This window comes from Oncorhynchus masou, chromosome 27 (assembly GCF_036934945.1).
Source record: "Oncorhynchus masou masou isolate Uvic2021 chromosome 27, UVic_Omas_1.1, whole genome shotgun sequence".
NCBI lineage: Eukaryota > Metazoa > Chordata > Actinopteri > Salmoniformes > Salmonidae > Oncorhynchus > Oncorhynchus masou.
In genome coordinates this window covers 55,684,415-55,701,463 of record NC_088238.1, presented here as the reverse complement: position 1 = coordinate 55,701,463, position 17,049 = coordinate 55,684,415, and the positions used below count along the sequence as shown (strand labels likewise).

Below are 17,049 nucleotides of genomic sequence, written 5' to 3'. Positions count from 1 at the left end.
CTCTGTCTCTCTATTCTCTCTCCTCTGACTCTCGATTCTCTCTCCTCTGACTCTCGATTCTCTCTCCTCTGTCTCTCGATTCTCTCTCCTCTGTGTCTCACAACTTCAAGTGGGCCTCCCTGCTGTGAACACACATTTTTCCGAGTGAAAGCATGTTATGCAAACAAATGGTAAACATATGGAATATTTAGAAGTGTACGGTGTGGGTTAGGGTGTGTCAGATCAACAGGAGGGTTGACTTAGTGGAGCAATCATCTGAGACCAGGCCAAGGTCACTCAAGGTCTCCCCCCCCCCCCCTCTCCATCCTTCCCTCACTCATTCTTTCCATTGCCTGCCTTCTCCACCAATACACCAGCAGCTCAGCCACCATGAATAATGCAAGGCACCAAGTTCAAACCACGCACGCACACAGTCACTCACTACAGTGTGTGTGTGTGTGTTGCAGTAATCTGCCAGCCAAGCCTGCGGAGGAGGCCCAGAAACACAGACAACAGTATGAGGAGATGGTGGCCCAGGCCAAGAAGAGAGGTGACTGTTCATGATTTATTCATTCATCTGGATCATACCTCTTTCATAGGGACATTCCCTCTCCCAGGGCTCGAGAAGTTCTCCTATCTGTCATGACCACTTATAGTCAAAATGAACTCCTTTCCACTTCTCCAGCTCTTTAGGCTACGTTTACACAGGTAGCCCAATTCTGATCTTTTGCCAAAAGAGCTGATGTGATTGGAAAAAAAAGTAGAGAAATTACCCGAATTGGGCTGCCTGTGTAAAAGCAGCCTTGGATACTTTTATAATCGCTGCCATTTCTTGTCCTCGCTCCGTTATGAAAACTGACTGTATTGGTTCCGACTACCGTTTCACAGCCATGACATCCCTGCAGATCAGTTGTCCTAGAAGGGCACTATATCATTGTAATGTAATAGATATTGTTATCTAACGCTCTCTTCTCTCTGCCTCGCTCCCCTCCCTGCCTCGCTCCCCTCTCTGCCTCGCTCCCCTCTCTGCCTCGCTCCCCTCTCTGCCTCGCTCCCCTCCCTGCCTCGCTCCCCTCCCTGCCTCGCTCCCCTCCCTGCCTCGCTCCCCTCCCTGCCTCGCTCCCCTCCCTGCCTCGCTCCCCTCCCTGCCTCGCTCCCCTCCCTGCCTCGCTCCCCTCCCTGCCTCGCTCCCCTCTCTGCCTCGCTCCCCTCTCTGCCTCGCTCCCCTCTCTGCCTCGCTCCCCTCTCTGCCTCGCTCCCCTCCCTGCCTCTGTAGAGCTCAAGGAGGCCCAGAAGAGGAGGAAGCAGCTGGAGCTCAGGTGTAAGGTGGAAGAGAGCATTGGCAATGCCGCCCAGACCTGGAACCAGGAGATTCTGCCCAACTGGAGCACCATGTGTAACTCTCGGCGGGTCAGGGACCTCTGGTGGCAGGGAGTGCCCCCTAGCGTCAGGGGCAAGGTCTGGAGCCTGGCGGTGGGCAACGAGCTCAACATCACTCACGGTAGGACACACACCTCACTGTAGGTCTGAGAGAGGCTACTGAATCATACACACCCCTGTGTGTGTGTGTGTGTGTGTGTGTGTGTAAAAAGAGGACTGTAGATACCAGAGGTCTCAATTTCAGCATGACTCAGCGAAAAAACACCCCCCCCTGGTGGCCCATTTTGTCAGTTACATCCAACCCAAATGGGATCATGTATCTCACACACACCTCTCTCTCTCCTCAGTTATTCTCACTAGAGAGCAGCAGGGTCTAGGACAAGGCTGGTAGAGTAGCACAGCACCACTGAGACACTGAATAGCTCGTTGGTACTGGAGAGAAGACCTTGAGGCTGTCCAGGCCTGATGTGCTTTAGTGGAAGGCTTTTAGATAGAGGGACTATGACAGTAATGCTGTGGTTTACTTTCATGTTAATTGTAGCAACGGAGTGTTCAATGGCAGGTTTGTGTGTGTGTGTGTGTGTGTGTGTGCGTGCGCGCGCACATGGTGATCAGTGTTGTGATGTATTCTTCCACAGAGCTCTACAACATCTGTCTGGCCAGGGCCAGGGACAAGTGGAAGTCTAGGCCTACAGAACCAGTGACTGAAGGTAGAGGACAGACTCTCTTCGTTTCCCTTCGTCTCTCCATCTTTATCCCTTCTTTCTCTGAAGTGCTATTGAAAACATTTGACCTCACTCACAAAGGGCTGAGAATTTAAATCTGAATCACATTGAATCTAAAAAAAAAAAAATCCTACAGAAGGTTAGGAAACATGAGAGTTGGCTAAAGGAAGTGTGTGATGTTGAATGTTTCTAATGTGTGTGTGTGTGTGTGTGTGTGTGTGTGTGTAGATGCAGGTTCATCTCTGGCGGACAGAGAGGCCAGTCTGGAGCTGATCAAGTTGGACATCTCCAGAACTTTTCCCCATCTCTGTATCTTCCAACAGGTCAGTGGCAGGACAACAACTATTTATGACATCATCGAGGATCTCTGTGTCCACTCTGAATTCAGTTGTGGTCCTCTATAGCTCAGTTGGTGGTGAGCATGGCACTTGCAACACCAGGGTACTGAGTTCAATTCCCGGGACCACCTGTACATAAACTGTATGCACACATAACTGTAAATTACTTTTGGATAAAAGCATTTGCTAAATGGTTTTTATTATTAATAGATTCATTTAGTTGAATATATCTCTATACTGAACAAAAATTATATATAAACGCAACATGTGAAGTGTTGGTCCCATGTTTCATGAGCTCAAATCAAAGATCCCAGGAATATTACTTTCAAATTTTGTGCACAAATTTGTTTACATCCCTGTTAGTGAGCATTTCTCCATCCACATGACAGGTGTGGCATATCAGGAAGTTGATTAAACCGCATGATCATTACACAGGTGCACCTTGTGCTGGGGACAATAAAAGGCCACTCTAAAATGTGCAGTTTTTTGTCACAACACAATGCCACAGACATCTCAAATTTTGAGGGGGCATTCCATTCACATGCTGACTGCAGGGATGTCCACCAGAACTGTTGCCAGAAAATTGAATGTTCATTTCTCTACCATAAGCCGCCTCCAATGTCGTTTTAGAGAATTTGGCAGTGCGTCTAACGGCCTCACAACCGCAGACCATGTGTAACCATGCCAGCCAGGGACGCCACATCCGACTTCTTCACCTGCGGGATCGTCTGAGCCCAGCCACCCGGACAGCTGATGAAACTGAGTAGTATTTCTGTCCCAGGCCCACCCATGGCTGCACCAATGCCCAATCATGTGGAATCCAAATACATTTTTTTAACATATTTTTTTTATTTCACCTTTATTTAACCAGGTAGGTCAGTTGAGAACAAGATCTCATTTACAACTGTGACCTGGCCAAGATAAAGCAAAGCAGTGCGACAAAAAACAACACTGAGTTACACATGGAATAAACAAACATACAGTCGATAACAATAGAAAAGTCGAAATGCAGTGTATTAAGATAACGGCCAAACTAATGTATTTCAATTGACTTAATTTCCTTGTTAGGAACTGCAATTCAGTCAAATTGTTGAAATTGTTGCGTTTTATAATTTTGGCCAGTATACCTTCCTCTCGTAAGTGGTGAACTTCACCTATCTCGGTGTGTGGGTGAGATTGTTGTTGTGTTGCAACTGTCAATGTAGGGGAACTTCCCCTCCTCACCTTCAGGCTCAAACCCTACATCCCAACCAGCCACCTCCGGTATCTCAAAAGAAGTACCAGTCAAAAGTTTAAACACACCTACTCATTCAAAGGTTTTGCTTTATTTTTGACTATTTTCAACATTGTATAGTGTAGTGAAGACATCAAAACTATGAAAAAACACATATGGAATATTGTAGTAACCAAAAAAGTATTACAAAAATCTAAACATTTTATATTTGAGATTCTTCAAAGTAGCCACCCTTTGCCTTTTGACAGCTTTGCACACACTTGACACTTCTCTCAACCAGCTTCATGAGGTAGTCACCTGGAATGCATTTCAATTAACAGCTGGGCCTTGTTAAAAGTTAATTTATGGAATTTATTTCCTTCTTAATGTGTTTGAGCCGATCAATTGTGTTGTGACAAGGTAGGGGTGTTATACAGAAGAAAGCCTTATTTGGTAAAAGACCAAGTTCACATTATGGCAAGAACAGCTCAAATTTGAAAAGAGAAATGACAGTCATCATTACTTTTAAGGTCAGTCAATCCAGAACATTAACAAATTTAAAAGTTTCTTCAAATGCAGTCGCAAAAACCATCAAGTGATGATGAAACTGGCTCTCATGAGGACCGCCACAGGAAAGGAAGACCGAGAGTTACCTCTGCTGCAGAGGATAAGTTCATTAGAGTTACCAGCCTCAGAAATTGCAGACCAAATAAATTCTTCAGAGTTCAAGTAACAGACGCATCTAAACTTCAACTGTTCAGAGGAGGCTGTGTAAATCAGGCCTCCATTTTTTTTTATTTTTTTTTACCTTTATTTTACTAGGCAAGTCAGTTAAGAACAAATTCTTATTTTCAATGACGGCCTAGGAACAGTGGGTTAACTGCCTGTTCAGGGGCAGAACGACAGATTTGTACCTTGTCAGCTCGGGGATTCGAACTTGCAACCTTTCGATTACTAGTCCAATGCTCTAACCACTAGGCTACCCTGCTGCCCCACCATGGTCGAATTGCTGCAAAGAAACCACTACTAAAGGACACCAATGATAAGGAGTGACTTGCTTGGGCCAAGAAACATGAGCAATGGACATTAGACCAGTATAAATATGTCCGTTGGACGGATGGGTCCAAATTGGATCTTTTTTTGGTTCCAACCGCCATGTCTTTGTTCGACACAGAGTAGTTGAACGGATGATCTCTGCATGTGTAGTTTCCACCATGAAGCATAGAGGAGGAGGTGTTATGGAGTTGGGGTGCTTTGCTGGGGACACCGTCTGATTTTATTTAGAATTCAAGCGAAAGGCCAGCATCCCGGAGTCGCCTCTTCACTGTTGACATGGAGACTGGTGTTTTGCGGGTACTATTTAATGAAGCTGCCAGTTGAGGACTTGTCTGATTCTCAAACTAGACACTAATGTACTTGTCCTCTTGCTCCGTTGGGTCCCCCGGGGCCTCCCACTCCTCTCTCTATTCTGGTTAGAGCCAGTTGGCGCTGTTCTGTGAAGTTCTCTCTCAGAACAAGAGAAGACTGATGAGTTTCAGAAGAAAATTCTTTGTTTGTGGCCATTTTGAGCCTGTAATCGAACCCACAAATGCTAATGCTCCAGATACTCAACTAGTCTAAAGAAGGACATAATTGCAAAAGTGTTTTCTAATGATCAATTATCCTTTTAAAATTATAAACTTGGATTAGCTAACACAACGTGCCATTGGAACAAAGGAGTGGTGTTTGCTGATAATGGGCCTCTGTAAACTCAGCAAAAAAAGAAACGTCCTCTCACTGTCAACTGCGTTTATTTTCAGCAAACTTAATGTGTAAATATTTGTATGAACAAAACAAGATTCAACAACAGACAGAACTGAACAAGTTCCACAGACATGTGACTAACAAATGGAATAAGGTCCCTGAACAAAGGGGGGGTCAAAATCAAAAGTAACAGTCAGTATCTGGTGTGGCCACCAGCTGCATTAAGTACTGCAGTCCATCTCCTCTTCATGGACTGCACCAGATTTGCCAGTTCTTGCTGTGAGATGATAGCCCACTCTTCCACCAAGGCACCTGCAATTTCCCAGACATTTCAGGGGGGAATGGCTCTAGCCCTCACCCTCCGATCCAACAGATCCCAGACGTGCTCAATGGGATTGTGTTTCGGGCTCTTCGCTGGCCATGGCAGAACATTGACATTCCTATCTTTTAGGAAATCACACATAGAACGAGCAGTATGGCTGGTGGCATTGTCATGCTGGGGTGTCATGTCAGGATGAGCCTGCAAGAAGGGTACCACATGAGGGAGGACACAGCGTTGAGATTGTCTGCAAGCTCTGTCCGCTGTGACCATCCACCTCCAAATCGATTGGCTCCAGAGTACAGGCCTCAGTGTAGCGTTCATTCCTTCAACGATAAACGCAAATCCGACTATCACCCCTGGTGAGACAAACTCTCGGCTCGTCAGTGAAGAGCACTTTTTGCCAGTCCTGTCTGGTCCAGCAACGGTGGGTTTGTGCCCATAGGCGACGTTGTTGCCGATGATGTCTGGTGAGGACCTGCCTTACAACAGGCCTACAGGCCCTCAGTACAGCCCTCAGTACAGCCTCTCTCAACCTATTGCGGACAGTCTGAGCACTGATGGAGGGATTGTGCGTTCCAGGTGTAACTTGGGCAGTTGTTGTTGACATCCTGTACCTGTCCTGCAGGTGTTATTTTCGGATGTACCGATCCCGTGCAGGTGTTGTTACACGTGGTCTGCCACTGCGAGGATGATCAGCTGTTCAGGTTATGTCCATATAAGACTCATTTTACTGTGGATGTAGATACTTTTGTACCTGTTTCCTCCAGCAACTTCACAAGTTCCTTTGCTGTTGTTCTGGGATTGATTTGCACTTTTCGCACCAAAGTACGTTCATCTCTAGGAGACAGAACGTGTCTCCTTCCTGAGCGGTATGACGGCTGCGTGGTCCCATGGTGTTTATACTTGCGTACTGTTGTTTGTACAGATGAACGTGCTACCTTCAGGCGTTTGGAAATTGCTCCCAAGAATGAACCAGGCTTGTGGGGGTCTACATTTTTTTGCTGAGGTCTTGGCTGATTTATTTAGATTTTCCCATGATGTCAAGGAAAGAGGCACTGAGTTTGAAGGGAGTCCTTGAAATACATCCACAGGTACACCTCCAATTGACTCAAATGATGTCAATTATCCTATCAGAAGCTTCTAAAGCCGTGACATCATTTTCTGGAATTTTCCAAGCTGTTTAAAGGCACAGTCAACGTAGTGTATGTAAACTTCTGACCCACTGGACTTGTGATACAGTGAAATAATCTGTCTGTAAACAATTGTTGGAAAAATTACTTGTATCATGCACAAAGTAGATGACCTAACCAACTGGCCAAATCTATAGCTTGTTAACAAGAAATTTGTGGAGTGGTTGAAAAACAAGTTTTAATGACTCCAATATAAGTGTGTGTGTGTGTGTGTGTGTATACACTGCTCAAAAAAATAAAGGGAACACTTAAACAACACAATGTAACTCCAAGTCAATCACACTTCTGTGAAATCAAACTGTCCACTGAGGAAGCAACACTGATTGACAATAAATGTCACATGCTGTTGTGCAAATGGAATGGAATAGACAACAGGTGGAAATTATAGGCAATTAGCAAGACACCCCCAATAAAGGAGTGGTTCTGCAGGTGGTGACCACAGACCACTTCTCAGTTCCTATGCTTCCTGGTTGATGTTTTGGTCACTTTTGAATGCTGGCGGTGCTTTCACTCTCGTGGTAGCATGAGACGGAGTCTACATTACATCAAAGTTGGATCAGCCTGTAGGGTGGTTTTACACTTTAATTTTGAGTGTGTCTCTAAATCCAGACCTCCATGGGTTGATAAATTTGATTTCCATTGATCATTTCTGTGTGATTTTGTTGTCGGCACATTCAACTATGTAAAGAAAAAAAGTATTTAATAAGAATATTTCATTCATTCATTCAGATCTAAGATGTTATTTTAGTGTTCCCTTTATTTTTGTGAGTAGTGTGTGTGTGTGTGTGTGTGTGTGTATATATATATATATATATATATATATATATGCACTTGTCTTTTCCCACTTGCACTGACTTTGCTGATAGCTATTTAGAGGGAACATGTACATTTTATGACTATGTGGATGTCTCACCTAGCTGTCTTAAGATGCACCAACTGTAAGTGGCTCTGGATAAGAACGTCTGCTAAATGACTAAAATGTACGTGTTGTAATAGTTAAAATATCACCTGTGTTTCGACAGGGAGGTCCGTACTACGACGTGCTGCACAGCATTCTAGGAGCATACACCTGCTATAGGCCAGACGTGGGCTACGTAAGTAGTAGCGCACACACACACACACACACATGTTCCTACTTCATAACATAAGCTCACACACGTGATGATGAATTCCTCGTCGCCCTTCGTATGTACCAGTGGTAGTGGCCCTGAATAGTGATGTATATTGGGGCTTTTCTTTGGAAGCACCAGGGTCCTTAAGGACGAATGATGACCGTTTTATCAGCAACCGTTGCTTCTCTCTGTCCTATGGTGGAAGGTGATGGAAACACATTAGACCTTAAGCTATAAACGGACTGGCTCGGAGTCCTACGTTAGCCTATGGGTGAGTTCCAAATGGTGCCCTATTCCCTAGACAGTGCACTACTTTCAGCTAGAGCCATATGGGTACCGGTCAAAGTAGTGCACTATCTAGGGAATAGAATGCCATTTGGGACACTGCTCTATGTAAACAGCCAGTATGTGTAGTGTGGGAGAGACGAGCAGCAGGCCACCATAGAGAGACGAGCAGCAGGCCACCATAGAGAGACGAGCAGCAGGCCACCATAGAGAGACGACAGCAGGCCACCATAGAGTGACGGGCGGCAGGCCTCCATAGAGAGACGGGCGGCAGGCCTCCATAGAGAGACGGGCGGCAGGCCTCCATAGAGAGACGGGCGGCAGGCCTCCATAGAGAGACGGGCGGCAGGCCTCCATAGAGAGACGGGCGGCAGGCCTCCATAGAGGGGGAGAGACGGGCGGCAGGCCTCCATAGAGGGGGAGAGACGGGCGGCAGGCCTCCATAGAGGGGGAGAGACGGGCGGCAGGCCTCCATAGAGGGGGAGAGACGGGCGGCAGGCCTCCATAGAGGGGGAGAGACGGGCGGCAGGCCTCCATAGAGGGGGAGAGACGGGCGGCAGGCCTCCATAGAGGGGGAGAGACGGGCGGCAGGCCTCCATAGAGGGGGAGAGACGGGCGGCAGGCCTCCATAGAGGGGGAGAGACGGGCGGCGGTCCTCCATAGAGGGGGAGAGACGGGCGGCGGGCCTCCATAGAGGGGGAGAGACGGGCGGCGGGCCTCCATAGAGGGGGAGAGACGGGCGGCGGGCCTCCATAGAGGGGGAGAGACGGGCGGCGGTCCTCCATAGAGGGGGAGAGACGGGCAGCGGGCCTCCATAGAGGGGGAGAGACGGGCGGCGGGCCTCCATTACTCCATCAGGATGACTCATACATTTGACCACCCCACCTGGCACTTTCGTGTGTGTGGGTGTTTGTGGGTGTGGGTGTCTGTGGGTGTCTGTGGGTGTGTGTGGGTGTGTGTGTGCTTACTTCTGTGTGTTCCAATGCAGCACTGGCGTAACCAGTTTTCTCTTTTGATTCCAGTCGTCATCATTCTCTCTGAACCTTGAACACAGTAGAACTACTGCATTACCAACATCCACTTTGGCTGGTTTGATTATTATCTTTGAGTCTGAGGAAATGAGTCTCCAGGATGTGGTGTCAGTGTGCTCTGCTGGAGATGTGCTGTGGCTTTTACACCTCCAGCTCACCACAGCCATGCTGAGAAACAGCCCACAGTGTGTTTTATAGAGAAATGTCTCCACTTCCTGGACTAACCTTATGTCAATATCACTGCCTCCAAGGAATACTGAAAGATGGAGAAATTAAGTTAAAGGTAGACTGAGAAATGATGTTGCAGCAGGAAGCACCACAGATATTGAGATGAGCGCGATGCATGACTTTGCGCTCTTAACAGTCACGGAGTATTCTAACGTGTGCACAGGTGTGCTTCACCCTGCTACAACGTGGTAGCTACCCGACCAAAACAGCTGAGAAGTTTAGCCTCGTGCTTCACCCTGCTACAACGTGGTAGCTACCCGACCAAAACAGTTTTGCCTCGTGCTTTACCCTGCTACAACGTGGTAGCTACCCGACCAAAACAGCTGAGAAGTTTAGCCTCGTGCTTCACCATGCTACAACGTGGTAGCTACCCGACCAAAACAGCTGAGAAGTTTAGCCTCGTGCTTCACCCTGCTACAACGTGGTAGCTACCCGACCAAAACAGCTGAGAAGTTTAGCCTCGTGCTTCACCCTGCTACAACGTGGTAGCTACCCGACCAAAACAGCTGAGAAGTTTAGCCTCGTGCTTCACCCTGCTACAACGTGGTAGCTACCCGACCAAAACAGCTGAGAAGTTTAGCCTCGTGCTTCACCATGCTACAACGTGGTAGCTACCCGACCAAAACAGCTGAGAAGTTTAGCCTCGTGCTTCACCCTGCTACAACGTGGTAGCTACCCGACCAAAACAGCTGAGAAGTTTAGCCTCGTGCTTCACCCTGCTACAACGTGGTAGCTACCCGACCAAAACAGCTGAGAAGTTTAGCCTCGTGCTTCACCCTGCTACAACGTGGTAGCTACCCGACCAAAACAGTTTAGCCTCGTGCTTCAACGCTCTTAATAGTTATGGAAATTGACCCAATGCTGCTGTTTACGTTGCATCTACATCATCTCGCGGAGTCTACCTTTTTAAGTGTTATTTTAGAAAACAAAATTCCCTTCGCATTAGTACTCGTCCTTGTAGCACCAGCCGGTAACCAGTAAATGCCCCCCAACACCACCCCACTACTAATAATAAACCTCACTCACTCTCTCTCCTCCCTCTGTGTTCACAGTACTGACATGCTGTTGATCAACATGGCTAGGGTAGCAGGGGTCAACGCGGCTAGGGTACCCTCGCAGGGGTCAACGCGGCTAGGGTACCCTAGCAGGGGTCAACGCGGCTAGGGTACCCTAGCAGGGGTCAACGCGGCTAGGGTACCCTCGCAGGGGTCAACGCGGCTAGGGTACCCTCGCAGGGGTCAACGCGGCTAGGGTACCCTCGCAGGGGTCAACGCGGCTAGGGTACCCTCGCAGGGGTCAACGCGGCTAGGGTACCCTCGCAGGGGTCAACGCGGCTAGGGTACCCTCGCAGGGGTCTACGCGGCTAGGGTACCCTCGCAGGGGTCTACGCGGCTAGGGTACCCTAGCAGGGGTCTACGCGGCTAGGGTACCCTCGCAGGGGTCAACGCGGCTAGGGTACCCTCGCAGGGGTCTACGCGGCTAGGGTACCCTCGCAGGGGTCAACGCGGCTAGGGTACCCTCGCAGGGGTCAACGCGGCTAGGGTACCCTCGCAGGGGTCTACGCGGCTAGGGTACCCTCGCAGGGGTCTACGCGGCTAGGGTACCCTCGCAGGGGTCTACGCGGCTAGGGTACCCTAGCAGGTAACTGTTAACATCACTACTTTCAAAGTTAACATCAGTCCCGGTGTGTTCAGGTTCAGGGTATGTCGTTCATCGCGGCGGTGCTGATCCTCAACCTGGACACGGCAGACGCCTTCATAGCTTTCGCCAACCTCCTGAACAAGCCCTGTCAGATGGCCTTCTTCAGAGTGGACCACAGCCTTGTGAGTACAGTGCAGACAGACACACACAGACAGACAGATAGTTCTTTGTGTTTGTGCTGGAATAAAAGCCTGCACACCCTGCTAGCAGAGATTTGCACAGTACACCACTGCACTCATAGCACTTAGCAACCTGTTCACAACTGTAACCATGTGTTACTATGTTGCTACAACATCTGACTGGTGGCGTCATAGTGGTGTCAGGGGGGTGTGGTCTATAATTCTGGCTGATAGTGGTCTATATATCTGGCTGATAGTGGTGTCAGGGAGGTGTGGTCTATATATCTGGCTGATAGTGGTCTATATATCTGGCTGATAGTGGTCTATATATCTGGCTGATAGTGGTGTCAGGGAGGTGTGGTCTATATCTGGCTGATAGTGGTCTATATATCTGGCTGATAGTGGTGTCAGGGAGGTGTGGTCTATATATCTGGCTGATGGTGTTGTCTATATATCTGGCTGATAGTGGTGTCAGGGCGATGTGGTCTATATATCTGGCTGATGGTGTGGTCTATATATCTGGCTGATAGTGGTGTCAGGGCGATGTGGTCTATATATCTGGCTGATAGTGGTGTCAGGGCGATGTGGTCTGTATATCTGGCTGATGGTGTGGTCTATATATCTGGCTGATAGTGGTGTCAGGGCGATGTGGTCTGTATATCTGGCTGATAGTGGTCTATATATCTGGCTGATAGTGGTGTCAAGGCGGTGTGGTCTATATATCTGGCTGATGGTGTTGTCTATATATCTGGCTGATAGTGGTGTCAGGGCGATGTGGTCTATATATCTGGCTGATAGTGGTGTCAGGGCGATGTGGTCTATATATCTGGCTGATAGTGGTGTCAGGGCGATGTGGTCTATATATCTGGCTGATGGTGTGGTCTATATATCTGGCTGATAGTGGTGTCAGGGCGATGTGGTCTATATATCTGGCTGATAGTGGTCTATATATCTGGCTGATAGTGGTCTATATATCTGACTGATAGTGGTGTCAGGGCGATGTGGTCTGTATATCTGGCTGATAGTGGTCTATATATCTGGCTGATAGTGGTGTCAGGGCGATGTGGTCTATATCTGGCTGATAGTGGTCTATATATCTGGCTGATAGTGGTGTCAGGGTGATGTGGTCTATATATCTGGCTGATAGTGGTGTCAGGGTGATGTGGTCTATATATCTGGCTGATAGTGGTGTCAGGGCGATGTGGTCTATATATCTAGCTGATGGTGGTCTATATATCTGGCTGATAGTGGTGTCAGGGCGATGTGGTCTATATATCTGGCTGATGGTGGTCTATATATCTGGCTGATAGTGGTGTCAGGGCGATGTGGTCTATATATCTGGCTGATAGTGGTCTATATATCTGGCTGATAGTGGTGTCAGGGTGATGTGGTCTATATATCTGGCTGATAGTGGTGTCAGGGTGATGTGGTCTATATATCTGGCTGATAGTGGTGTCAGGGTGATGTGGTCTATATATCTGGCTGATAGTGGTGTCAGGGCGATGTGGTCTATATATCTGGCTGATAGTGGTCTATATATCTGGCTGATAGTGGTGTCAGGGCGATGTGGTCTATATCTGGCTGATAGTGGTCTATATCTGGCTGATAGTGGTGTCAGGGTGATGTGGTCTATATATCTGGCTGATAGTGGTGTCAGGGTGATGTGGTCTATATATCTGGCTGATAGTGGTGTCAGGGCGATGTGGTCTATATATCTAGCTGATGGTGGTCTATATATCTGGCTGATAGTGGTCTATATATCTGACTGATAGTGGTGTCAGGGCGATGTGGTCTGTATATCTGGCTGATAGTGGTCTATATATCTGGCTGATAGTGGTGTCAGGGCGATGTGGTCTATCTCACTCCGTTGTTTCTTCTCTCTCCTCAGATGTTGACCTACTTTGCTGCTTTTGAAGTGTTCTTTGATGAAAACCTACCTAAGCTGTTTGCACATTTCAAGGAAAACAAATTGACCCCCGATATTTATTTAATCGACTGGTGAGCCTCCCTCTCTTTCTCCCTCTTTCTCTCCCTCTATCAATTGTTTTTCTCAGGTAACTAATGGGTATAGACTGAATGAAATCAAAGATCTGGTACCAATTACGAACGTGAAAAACAATATGTTACAATATTGACACTTTGTAGGTGCTTTTCTTCCTGTTGTATTTGTGCTCTTTTAGATTGTTGCCGTGTTACTGAGCAGACAGGATGTGTAAGTGGGTTGTATAGATGGTCACCTCGACCCCCACTACTCTCACCACAGCGCAGTGAAGAGCGCCCTGTTTTCACACATCAGTTATTTATACACGGATGGAGAAGTCAAGATATGCACATCAGAAATATCATAATCTAGTGACCTCATATACAAACTAAAGTGTCCCAGGAGATAGTTTCAGTTACTTTAGAAATGTTCTGATTCCTTTTGGTCTGTTTCTCAGACCAGACTCAATGGCTCGTTGTTAAGTGTTTCACATATAACTGTGTGCTTGGTGTGTTTGTCTCCGTGGACTACGCAAGTCCATGAATTTTTTTTAAATTTGTAACATTTATTTAACCTTTTTATTTTACTAGGCAAGTCAATTAAGAACAAATTCTTATTTTCAATGATGGCCTAGGAACAGTGGGTTAACTGCCTGTTCAGGGGCAGAACGACAGATTTGTACCTTGTCAGCTCGGGGATTTGAACTTGCAACCTTCCGTTTACTAGTCCAACGCTCTAACCACTCGGCTACCCTGCCGCCCCTACACTCTAATCACTCGGCTACCCTGCCGCCCCCACACTCTAACCACTCGGCTACCCTGCCGCCCCTACACTCTAACCACTCGGCTACCCTGCCGCCCCTACACTCTAACCACTCGGCTACCCTGCCGCCCCTACACTCTAACCACTCGGCTACCCTGCCGCCCCTACACTCTAACCACTCGGCTACCCTGCCGCCCCTACACTCTAACCACTCGGCTACCCTGCCGCCCCTACACTCTAACCACTCGGCTACCCTGCCGCCCCTACACTCTAACCACTCGGCTACCCTGCCGCCCCTACACTCTAACCACTCGGCTACCCTGCCGCCCTACACTCTAACCACTCGGCTACCCTGCCGCCCCTACACTCTAACCACTCGGCTACCCTGCCGCCCCTACACTCTAACCACTCGGCTACCCTGCCGCCCCTACACTCTAACCACTCGGCTACCCTGCCGCCCCTACACTCTAACCACTCGGCTACCCTGCCGCCCCTACACTCTAACCACTCGGCTACCCTGCCGCCCCTACACTCTAACCACTCGGCTACCCTGCCGCCCCTACACTCTAACCACTCGGCTACCCTGCCGCCCCTACACTCTAACCACTCGGCTACCCTGCCGCCCCTACACCACTCTAACCACTCGGCTACCCTGCCGCCCCTACACTCTAACCACTCGGCTACCCTGCCGCCCCTACACTCTAACCACTCGGCTACCCTGCCGCCCCTACACTCTAACCACTCGGCTACCCTGCCGCCCCTATGTGTGAAAATAACACCAGGTGTCTGTAATCTCCCAAACATTTGGATCCTTTGTACCTCAATGTTTCAGTATGGAAAGTTGTATCCAAATGTCTCCTCACTCACTCACTCACTTCCTCACTCATATTCTTGTAGGATCTTCACCCTGTACAGTAGGTCACTGCCATTGGACCTGGCATGTCGGGTGTGGGATGTGTTCTGTCGTGACGGAGATGAGTTCCTGTTCCGGGTGGCCCTGGGAATCCTGCGCCTGTACGAGGACGTGTTGACCCGCTTGGACTTCATCCACAACGCCCAGTTCCTCACCCGCCTACCCGACCACATCCCCCCGGACCAGCTGTTCTCGCACATCCACGCTGTCCACATGACCAGCAAGAACAGGAAATGGGCACAGGTGAGATGACAGACTGTTTGGATGCAACTGCACCCCCCCCCCCCCAAAAGTCAACTGACATCACCTTTTGGAATACAGACATTTCTTCAGTTTGAGGGAAACAGAGTTGGCATCAGTGGTTTTTAAGGCTCAGCTAATGGAACTACTAGAGTCTTGGCCTGGTCCTTTGTGTACAGTATAACTATATAACTCCAATGATGATCATGCTGTGTTTCATACCATGGCCCCTTGTTTCTCCTCAGGTTCTTCAGGCCTTACAGAAGGAGCAGGAGTGGATCAGTCCAGTTCTAAAGCGCTGAGTACAACGGTCATCCAGGAGCAAAACAACAGACTGTAGCTCATTCTCTAACACAGTACTCTACCTGACCCCGTGAAACACTGGACCCTAGCCCAGGTCAGGCTGTGTGAAGGAGCTGCCCTCCCTGGGATGGAGCCTACCCCAGGCTCAGAGCACTCTGGGCTGGGGACAACCAGCCACTGTGGTCCCCCTAGATGTGAGTCATTGAGCAGAGACCCTGGAGGTCTGGAACAGCCTGGGGTGAGGGGTGACTCGGCCTTATTATACATGCTGTGCCCCCTGTCCCAGAATTAAACCAGGCAGAAAGATGCTCTCGAATGTACTGTATTCTGCCACATGTCTATTGCAGGGATACTAGTTACCCAACTGGACCTCTTCTCTTTCTCACTCCTCTTTTTCTCAATAACTTTCCCACTATTTTCTACCTCTCTCTCTTCTACCTCTCTCTCTCTCTCTCTCTCTCTTCTACCTTCCTCTCTCTCTCTCTCTCTCTCTCTCTCTCTCTCTCTCTCTCTCTCTCTTCTACCTTCCTCTCTCTCTTCTACCTTCCTCTCTCTCTCTCTCTTCTACCTTCCTCTCTCTCTCTTCTACCTTCCTCTCTCTCTCTCTCTTCTACCTTCTCTCTCTCTCTCTCTTCTACCTTCCTCTCTCTCTCTCTCCTACCCCTCTCTCTCTCTCTCCTACCCCTCTCTCTCTCTCTTCTACCTTCCTCTCTCTCTCTCTCCTACCCCTCTCTCTCTCTCTCCTACCCCTCTCTCTCTCTCTACCTTCCTCCCCTCTCTCTCTCTCCTACCCCTCTCTCTCTCTCCTACCCCTCTCTCTCTCTCTCCTACCCCTCTCTCTCTCTCCTACCCCTCTCTCTCTCTCTCCTCCTCCTCTCTCTCTCTCTCTACCTCCCTCTCTCTCTCTCTCTCTACCCCTCTCTCTCTCTCTCTCCTACCCCTCTCTCTCTCTCTCTACCCCTCTCTCTCTCTCTCTCTCTCTACCCCTCTCTCTCTCTCTCTCTCTCTCCCCCTCTCTCTCTCTCTCTCTCCCCCTCTCTCTCTCTCCCCTCTCCCTCTCTCTCTCCTCCTACCCCTCTCTCTCTCTCTACCCCTCTCTCTCTCTCTCTCTCTCTCTCTACCCCTCTTTCTCTCTCTCTCTCCTACCTCTCTTCTACCTCTCTCTCTCTCTCTTCTACCCCTCTTTCTCTCTCTCTCTCTCTCTCTCTCTCTCTCTCCTACCCCTCTCTCTCTCTCTCTCTCTACCCCTCTCTCTCTCTCTCTCCTACCTCTCTCTCCTACCTCTCTCTCTCTTCTACCTCTCTCTTCTACCTCTACTCCAAGGCTCCGTTGTCGTTGGTCATTCCTGCAAGTCAGCTGCGATTTTTATCATGAGCCTTTTTTGTTTTGTTTGGACTGATGTGGTTTCCGTGTGCTTCTAATTAGTTTGCCGTATCTTAGTTGGGTCCCTTTGTTTGTCATTTGTTTCTGTACCATCCAATGAA

The 17,049-nt window shown here is 48.6% G+C and overlaps 1 protein-coding gene across 10 annotated transcripts in view; it reads left to right on the top strand.

Annotated features, from left to right (window-relative positions):
* Positions 1-16,081, top strand: part of tbc1d14 (TBC1 domain family, member 14) — a 58,112-nt gene extending 42,031 nt beyond the window's left edge. For 9 of the 10 annotated variants that reach the window (XM_064940748.1, XM_064940746.1, XM_064940747.1 and 6 more), the window contains 9 exons: positions 447-529; positions 1,256-1,480; positions 1,998-2,069; positions 2,313-2,407; positions 7,913-7,984; positions 11,241-11,369; positions 13,255-13,364; positions 15,007-15,265; positions 15,508-16,081. In XM_064940748.1, the coding sequence (XP_064796820.1) occupies positions 447-529; positions 1,256-1,480; positions 1,998-2,069; positions 2,313-2,407; positions 7,913-7,984; positions 11,241-11,369; positions 13,255-13,364; positions 15,007-15,265; positions 15,508-15,564 (1,102 nt within the window). In that variant the 3' untranslated portion in view covers positions 15,565-16,081. The remainder of the gene's footprint in view (positions 1-446; positions 530-1,255; positions 1,481-1,997; positions 2,070-2,312; positions 2,408-7,912; positions 7,985-11,240; positions 11,370-13,254; positions 13,365-15,006; positions 15,266-15,507) is intronic. The other variant, XM_064940749.1, reaches the window with a different exon arrangement.
* Positions 16,082-17,049: the final 968 nt, after the last annotated feature.